The 9,320-nt window shown below is 40.6% G+C and overlaps 2 protein-coding genes across 2 annotated transcripts in view; both read right to left on the reverse strand.

Moving 5' to 3' along the window:
* Positions 1 to 857: 857 nt before the first annotated feature.
* rbp1.1 (retinol binding protein 1, cellular, tandem duplicate 1) lies at positions 858 to 3,292 on the reverse strand (the record flags this gene model as incomplete). The annotated part of the gene is made up of 4 exons (XM_079244373.1): positions 858 to 994; positions 2,075 to 2,176; positions 2,812 to 2,990; positions 3,220 to 3,292. The coding sequence occupies 4 exons, from the start codon at positions 3,290 to 3,292 to the stop codon at positions 944 to 946; spliced, it is 405 nt and encodes a 134-aa protein (XP_079100499.1). The 3' UTR covers positions 858 to 943.
* Positions 3,293 to 4,871: 1,579 nt separating this feature from the next.
* The window catches only part of nmnat3 (nicotinamide nucleotide adenylyltransferase 3), a 10,125-nt gene continuing 5,676 nt past the window's right edge, over positions 4,872 to 9,320 (reverse strand). Inside the window, exons 4-5 of the mRNA XM_079244317.1 lie at positions 8,318 to 8,403; positions 4,872 to 5,441 (exon numbers count right to left, since the gene is read on the reverse strand). Of these exons, the coding sequence (XP_079100443.1) occupies positions 5,026 to 5,441; positions 8,318 to 8,403 (502 nt within the window). The 3' untranslated portion in view covers positions 4,872 to 5,025. The remainder of the gene's footprint in view (positions 5,442 to 8,317; positions 8,404 to 9,320) is intronic.

A 9,320-nucleotide genomic window follows, 5' to 3' on the forward strand; every position in this document is an offset into this window, starting at 1 on the left:
ACAGCCCAAAGCCAGAGCGGGAAGAAATCAATAACAGCCCTCTGGGGAATCATAAATAAACAGAGCCTGCAGGTTGACACCACAGTAGTGGCCAAGAGTGAATGCACAAGAAACAGCGGGAGGCAGAACAGCAGCGCGAGCAGCAGCATGAACGAGCGAGTTAGGCATAGACTATCCAAATCAGATGTGGCGATGCAGACATTAGGGAAGGTTGAGTTGTCTGCTTCATTTACAAATAGTGGCCGTCAGACTCCTCATGCATGGTTGGGGTGGCATTTTCACACCACAGCTGCTCATTTTGTTGTCAGGTCAGGAAAATAAAGATATATAAGGAAGGTCCAACTACACAGCAAAGACAAATGACACTGTTGCTTTATTCGCTTGCTTCATTTATTGATTGATCCACCTTACCATCAGTGGCACAGTTGCCAAGGGATTCAGGATTGATATGTACATGCATCTAAACTTGATATTCATTCTGGAGATTGAGCATCAGTGACAAAGAAGTTCAGAGCCGTTCAGCCCAACTCACATCTCATCACTTTCCATCCACAACAATCGTTAGGATAACTAAATTGTTGTATCGCTGTTCTTTTCATTTCATCCATAACTATCAGAGCTGATCTTTTCAGTGCATTCTGGCTCATCTATCAGCTACAGCTAGCAGCTCATCTAAACTTTCTAATCACAGCACCTGCCCTGAGCCAAAAATCCAGCATTGCATCTAATGATGTCACATGTCAACCCGCCCATTCGGCATAAGGCAACAGATTAGATGGAGTACAACATTTTGTGTTTGGTGAATATAATGTTCGTCAAGGACAAATGGAGAGACTGAAGGGACCAGAGGTGATGTTGGATGGTATGATGAGTTGTGTCTGATGCGTCTCTCTGAGCCAGTGTCTGCAGCTGGAAGCGCCGTCTTTGCCTAATATGAGCCTGTTTAGGTCTTCTTGAACACCTGCTTGCAAACAACTCCTGCAGCTCTCAGCTCCTGGAGAGGAAAAAAAAACACAGTTTGTTATTTTGGCATTTACAGAATAACCTGTGAAAAACTCAGTGAGATATATAAGAGGATGAAACCAAACATGGATTCAAATTGAATAGTCTTCACTATTAACCTGTATAAAGTCCTACGGTTTTGTTTAAATGATCTAACTACCAATAAAAAAAAGAAACTAATAATTAATAATATGTATCATAAAGATTTTTAAAAATCTATTCTAAATAACTTATGGTTCACTGCATCTATAAGTTTCCATCTGAAGTCCAGCAGATTTTCTCCCACCAGAGGTCACTGTTGCTCTCCAAACCAAATTGAAGCTCTTGAGAACTTCCCACTAATACTTCATGGCTGCTGATTGAAAACATCTGCTGGCACCACTTAAACCGAATAATTTAGAAGATTATTTTTACTTAGCTTTGATAGCAGTCATCATACACAGATAAATCTGATATTGCTGAGCTAATTAAAATGGTAATGTGCTAGTCATTACTTTTCAGATGCAAATAGTTTCATTACAAGCCACACTGGGCCACACTATTAACGTCGCTTCTCTTTTTTTTCTTTTTTTTTTTTTATGTTCGAGAAGTTATTGTAGAAAAGATGTGCAAAAGTGGGGAAAGTAACAGGGATGTTGTTGTGCTGGAAGTGTTGTGCTGGAAGTGTTAGTCGATGATGATCAACACTGATGTCAAATTCATTAGTTATGGAAATGTACGCACTTTAATATTTCATTATGCATTTTGCCTCAGAGAAGAACAACTGGCAATCAAAACATGTATGAATGTCCTATTTTCCAATTAAGCATAAATAAGTAGCTCTTCATGTGGACACAATGCAGTTTATTTGGTTTTAAATGAGCTCAACACTTTAAGAAACAATGTTTTGCTTTGTCCACAAGCTACACAGACTAATGTTGGAGCTCTTGGACTAATTCAAACTGAAGTCACACACAAAATTACATAAAATTATATGCACTTCACATACAGTGCTGAGAGGCATTTTGGATCTGGATTAAAGTTTCTAAATTGCTTAGATTAATATTCATGGCAGGAGCTGATGTTTTCTCACCAGATGAAGCTCATCTCCATCCACCCAGTGGGTCCAACCTCTTCCCTCAATTTCTCCTTTCTGAACACACACCAGCTTGTCTCCCTCCCAGGTGATGGTGGTCTGCATGAGGTCACAGCACAAGGACAGTAACATGAGTGCTTATAATAACACAATGTCTCAGTGAAGGGTTTGACGCGAACACAGAACAAGGGGTTTAAAAGTCCAGCATGTAGCAGGCTGATATGAGACCGTGGGTTTCCCCGTTCCCACTTACAATAATTATTCAAACACACGTGACTTTCTCTCTCAGCCATCCTCCCAACAGCTTATAGCTTATCTATAATCAGCCTATCAGCACACAAAAAGGGGGTTTCAAGGGGGACAAAGATAATCTTTGATCCTATTCAGTATTCAGCAACGCAATCTGATTAAATGTGTCTTGACTTTGACTCTGCCTCTTGCAGTCCTTTTCCTGCAGTGCATATCAGTGTACTACACCCAGTCACTGACAATAGTGTTAAAAGTTTAAGGAAAGTTTTATGAGTAGGCGAGAAATTGTGTATGAAATGACCAGCTCCCACTACACCATCTGCTCATTAAATTGTAGTCTAGAGGGGCTCCTCCAAAATCAGCCTGTGCACCCACAGAGTTTACACCCACACACGGTGACGACACAGGCCCCAAACCACAGGCAAAATAACCGAAATATAATGTCTGACTTGTTTCTTGACAAGCAGCTTGCTGAAGGCACATACCATGCATTTCCTGTCATCCACTCCACTGAGATCTTCCTGAAACTCTTTGCCCACATAGAAGTCCATATTGTAGTTTTTGAAGGTACTGAGGGTCTTGATGATTATGTGGTCCCCATCGTGAACAATGTCCTTGTCTGGTTTCAGTAAGGTGGCAATTTTCCTGATGGCAACATTTACATCTGCCAAAGGCCCACATGGATGAAAAAAAGAAAGAATGAGAAAAAGAAGTCTGAGGTAAAGAGGAACTCCTGTGTGGAATATGATACTTGGAGAAACAAATCTGTAAATCTGTCAACATATTGCAAAAATGCAAGTAATAAAAGACGGCATATATGTGTATAACTCATGTTTTGATATTTATAGCTTTAAATTGCGTTTTGCTTCTTCTCAGGTCAGATATGTACTCACCAAGAGCCTTCAAGTACTCCTCAAAATTATCGTTGGAAATCATTTTCCAGTATCCGGTCAGATTAACTGGCATGTTGGCTGTTTCTCTGTTGCTGTCCTTACTTCCAGCGAATGAGGGGGTCTGCTGTGGATGGCTGCCTGTGAGGGAGTGCACAAAATGCTGTCAAAAGCCTCAATTTGAACCAAACTCCATTTAATCCGATTACCTGCTGATTCTCCCTCTCTCTCTCTTTCTTTTTATGTAAAATATTGTTCACACCCCACCACCTCCCTCCCATGGCTAACAATCCACATAACTTCTCAATCCATTCCAAACATGTTGCATGACGAGAACATGCAGCATGCTGTATAATGTAAACACCCGTGTTCTTTATGCCAGTGAATGTGTTCTTGCTTAGGTGGGATTAGCATGAATACACCTCCTTCATTAACAGACACTGGTCCATTTATATGCAACTCCACATGTGGCAGATTTGGCCTGCAAGCTGATTCCAATGAGGCCTGTTTCCATGATGTTTAGGCTAATGCAGGCTTATAAACAAACTGCAGGGCCATCAAAAGCTGAATAAAAAAAAATCACCCAGAGGTCCGGTTACAAATGGCTGTCAGGAGCATAAAGTGAGGAGAACATTTACAGTGCAACAGTGTAATCACCTGAGCTGAAAACGATCCAAATGAAACAATTACAGGAGGCACAATGAGCCTGTCACATCTTTTTGTCTTGCCTAAATAACTCAATTAATTTCATAATCTCTCCTTTGAGGCAGCTGCAGCCAACCTGCTGTCTAAATCCTTTACCGACTTGCTCACAGGCAAAGACACACATGCACACCATCATCATCTTTCAGAGGACGCCATTCAGTATCAGCGGCACAGCAGCGCTTCTAGCCATTGGCCTTAGTGAGGAAACACCTCCTGTAGCTCAGCAACTGTCAGGATTACTTTAAATCCTTCTTTTGAAAATAATACAGGCCTCACAGACACACTGTGTGGATGATAATGGGTGGACTGAATGGATCCACAGAGAATTGCTGTTTGGAGAGAGCTATAGAGAAAAGACACCCACACTGATATCCATGTGAGAGGAAAAGGACAGAGATTATCGCCCAAACTAATGTCTTGGGGGTCTAGTGGCTCAGACTTTCACAAATGACATAAACACACTGCTGTCTGTTGTAGTTTGAGCATTTAAATCAGTTTAGACTCCCATATTCAGTAAAATAAAAAAAAGGCAACTCTTTGAGCATCTTTGATTCTTTTTACCTTGAAAGCTTCTGAACTCCGTTTGTATTGAAATTGCTTGTTGGTATGATGACATTTTCTAGTGTTTTTGCTCCTTTTTTTCTGTCATTCTGTAGAGTTCAGTCCACTGGATGCCATGTGGCTGTCTTATCTCCTGTGATGGTCTGTGAACAACAGGCATGAGGTTAAGTGTAAGAGTACAACATTAAATCCTAAAATAATATCTGGGTGGAAGGTGGAATTGGACGTAAACAGGAAGGCAAAAGCATGAATCAGGCAAACACTTCAAATATACAGGATTTTATTTTATATAACGACAATGGTGTGGAATGGGTAAAAATAGCAATTTCCTTTTAAAAGAATAAATAAAGACTATGTAGAATAAACACCAGTTTCATTTTCATGCAGGACTTTACACGTATAACACAACACAGGGGAGATCTTTGTGATTAAAACATGTTACTGTGCAGATTTGACACGTTGAGCAAACCTCTTGCATGCTGCAGTCCAGTTCGGAATCTCTCTAGCAATCCCAAATGGATTGATTGGTTATCCTTTAACTCATCAGTTGTCCAGGCTTTTTACAAGCTGCTGTGCTTGCTTGATGAGTGGTCTCAGCGCCGTGCCTTCATTTCTCCTCTCGCTGTCCTCTGTGTAGAGGTTATGCTGATGAATATATTCAATCACAGAGTCTGGGATCAGGTATTTCACACTCTGACCCCGTCTCAGCGCACGCCGGACCTCTGTGGCACTTGTCTCATTTCTCACCCATTCCCTCACCAGGAAAATGTTTTGTCTGTGGCGGGACAGAGTGTCCGACTCGTGCACGGCCCGTTCGGGCTGCAGTCCCCCTCGACTGATGCAGACAAGCCCAAAATGTCCGACTAACTCCTCCACATGACTGTCCAGCCACAGGCCAGGGATCTTGAAGGTGTCCAGAAAATCAGCTCCACACAGAAGCTTCAGCTGGGGGGGTGGGCCTGAGGGGGACAGGAAGAGAGGAACTTCTTAATCAGATGCTTGTAATTATTAAATCAGTTGACTTTTTTCTTAGCTTAAATGCTGATTTAACTGGCGATTTCATTCCTTGTTTTGTATTTTTTCTGAGTAACTATGATGGCAAAAAGAAAAATAATTCTGAAGTGGTGCTCACTTTAAATATGCAAAACTACTCCCTGGAATGTCTGCCAGCTGGCAAATCCACAATCAAGCAAGAAAAAGAAGCAGACTAATAATAGATGATTGAGTGCTCACACTGTTGAGAAGCAAAATTTAAAAGCTGTAAGCATCAGAATATTAAAGAGGAACAAGCACATTCAGGCCTGACGGGAAAATACAAATACAGGACTGACTCAGGATTTCTAAAAATCACAGACATAAGGCGCCCATGCAGGATGGAGGGAAAAGAAAACAGCAACAGCAATTTTTTTTTACCATTTCAAACATTTTTACGATGCTGTAATACCAAACAGTATGAGCTTGTGTTTTCACACAAACTGGAATAAACCAAACACATATTTTATTTTTCTTATCTCTGATAATAGCTCAGTGGTCTCACAGACGACAATTTCATTAAGTATAAAATCTATCATATTGTCATGAAAACATTCAGAAACTGTTCAGACCCCTTAAAGTTTGACTTCAGTTTGTTTATTTTTGGAATCAAGATGGGTGGCTCACATTTACTGTTTTCCTGCAGGAATGCTTGATGGAATTTACTGGACGTGACTGGGAATGACATACATGTGTCTAGATAAGTGTGAAATACTGACTGAATTAAACCAGAAAGTTTAGGAAGAAGAACTGATTCTAAACGTATGAGGCAAGATTTTTCCCGGGGAAGGGTACAAGAGAGTTTCTGCAGCATCTATTCAGTCTCCACCGTTTAGCAATAGAAGAAAAGAAGAAACCAGCCAAACAATGTCAGAATGGATGAGATCCAGTGTTCTTTTATGGACAGTCTTTACCAGAAGTCCCAGGAAGTAATTGCTGATCGCAAGATGCCAAAATCATCTAAACACATTAAACGGACCAGGTATCATCAGGTTACAATTCCAAAAAGGAAACCTGCACCTGAATCGCATCCCTACAGTTAAACATGGGGATGGCAGCATCATTCTGTGGTCAGGCATTCTGATAACATGGGGCCAGTAGAAGGAAACAGGATTATTCTGACTGAAGACGATTCTCCAGAAGATCTAATTCTGCATCGCAGGTTTACATTTCCACAAGACAAGAAATCTTGAGCTACACCTCATTTCTTTACATATTGCTTCCATTCAGCCTGACTCACTTGATTTTTTTTTTTTATTTAAATGATCTTGAGCAATAATTTTACAGGCTTTGTGAAAATCTTAATTTTTTTTTTTTTTTGACGCTGGCATGTTTTTTTTACTCACCTTGTAGAAAAAGTCCCTCTATCTAATCTTCTTCAGATGAGTTTTTTTTTTCTCATGTTTATTTTAAAATTCAATAAATTGGGATAAATAGTGACCTATTAGTGTTGTGTCTGAACATAACACAGCAAAGACATAAAAATGTGAGGCAGCCATGGCAGCCATGACAGAATAATGAACTAGTATATTTTTGGCCTACACGTGCTCAGACTCTGAACCAGAATGAAGGTGGTGATGTCAAATGTCAAACTCTGATTTCGCCTGATGTACTGTTTCCATTTATAATGTGAATATTCAAACATTAGGAAATGATGGACGACTCAAGACTTTTGCACAGTATTGCACACCATCCGAGAAAACCATGTGGGGCTTCAAGAATCTCTGAAAGTCCTTAAGCAGCCAATAATTTTATTTCATTTTACTGAAACCCTGAATATCTGTGCTGATGCATTTCAAGAAAAACACTAAGACTTGAACTTTTACAGGAAAAACAATAAGAAAAAACATGAAAAATGAGAAGTTGCACAAGGCATGCTGAGCTATTCTCAAAAGGATTTGAGGCTGTTTTTATTGACAAAAGCGCTCTACTGTAAGCAGAGCGTCTAAACACTGAAAAAAATGGGATTTTTAACCTTCTATTTTCAATAAGTGAGACCTCCCCCCAACTGTGTTATTTTGGAGGATTGTGTGCAGACTGATTATAAAAACCAAACTGAATCTTTCAGTGTAACTGCTTTTGTTATGCACAATAAACAACCATCAATCTCACAGACTCCATAACTATTCATTGGGAGCTTTTTCGGTCTATTAAACATACACAAACCTACTGTAGCATTCACTCTTTTCTTAATACTCCATTTCTCCTGTTAGCCAGGACCACGGAGCACCGTAAGGCTTCCAGCCTGCACAAGCTGAGCACAGGCACACTGTGTGGGATTGATGTAAATCCTTTGCCTGTTACAGGGCTTGTTAATCATCCAGCATCACACTTATATCATCCACAGCTTTCCTAACACTGAAGTTGGAGAGCTGACACAGCCAAACCAATATGTTTACCTTATGTTTAGCAGGTCTGATCTGCACTGCATTCATAATCTAAATGAACAGAAAAGCTGAGGCTGAGAGGAATGGCATTCATGTCACAGGTATTTGATCATAAAGCAAATAGGTCAACACAGTCTCACTTAGACTTGCTGGTGGAGCTGGAGGAAAGGTCAGGAGACTGCTAAAGGCACAATAATACTTCCTCTGGGTCTAACAAATGTTAGTACAAAATATCATGCCAGTCTATCAAACAGTTAAGATATTTCCAGACGGACTAAACTGATGGATTGACATTTCAGCAAGGCCTCCCAAAATGTGAAGACTTCACAGGGCTTAGTTTAAAATGCCAGCAGCAGTCAGTGGTCACAGGATTTCTAAACTGATCTCATTTTCCCCAACAACTTGCAGATTCTTACTTGAGAGGAGAGTGTCGTTTCCGTTGGAGTCACTGTGTGTCCCCACGCTCAGCTTAAATTCTTTCAGTATGCACCCATAATGATACCTGCCCAAAACCAAAAGAACAAAGATAAAATACTCAGACTTTATTCGTTTATATACTATAACACACACTCCTCGATTTGTTTACAGTTGCACTTCTCAAACTGAACCAAATCAGACAAACAGAAACGACCAGGACAAGTAGAGGACAAAGATGAATGAAAAACTTCACTGTTTTCAAGTAAAGCTTCTTAAAGTTGCTGCAGTATTTTTAACTGCGTGTGACACGATGTGTGACGTGGCCTGCTCACAGCCTCGGGACAACAGTCCACTTCGTACCTTGATCGGCACCCGTGTTGCACAAACAGCTTACGGGCAACCAGCTGGGAGGGGAATGTGGAGTCCACGCATGAGGGGATTTGTGAGAGGTGGGAAGAGGGGATAAGAAGATGAAATAAAAATGATCCAGGTCAGCCCCCTTTTAAAGAGCCCATATGTGTAAATATGGCGTTTAGGTCATATGCATGTACAGTCAACAATTGTTTAATTGATGTTATCGTTGGGTTAAGCATGTATCATTTTTCTATGATGCAGCTCAGCAGCTTTGTCTGCCTCCACAGAGATTCTTGTTACTGCATCATTCCCCCCCTCGGACAATGAACTGAACTGCATGTGCCCTTTTTTTCACCCCATGAAATCCCAGACTTAATATGGGTTCATTATAGTGCTGCAGCTCAATCTTCAGAGACCACAACCTGTAATTTAGGAGCAGGGAACCTGGTCACATTGTGTTACATCAATAGTTGAGGCTGGCGTAATGAAGGGCTGGAAGAGGGGCAATAAAGGAGACTACAGACCTGTGAACTCTGCTGGTACTGCAGTAAAACTACGGTCCATTTCCAAATGGAGGGGATGTGTTGAATAAAAGTTGTTGAAAATAAAAGAATGGCATGAGCTCATATTTAGCACATGTTTTAATGC

The sequence above is a fragment of the Telmatherina bonti genome (assembly GCF_933228915.1).
Source record: "Telmatherina bonti genome assembly, chromosome: 7".
Taxonomy (NCBI): domain Eukaryota; kingdom Metazoa; phylum Chordata; class Actinopteri; order Atheriniformes; family Telmatherinidae; genus Telmatherina; species Telmatherina bonti.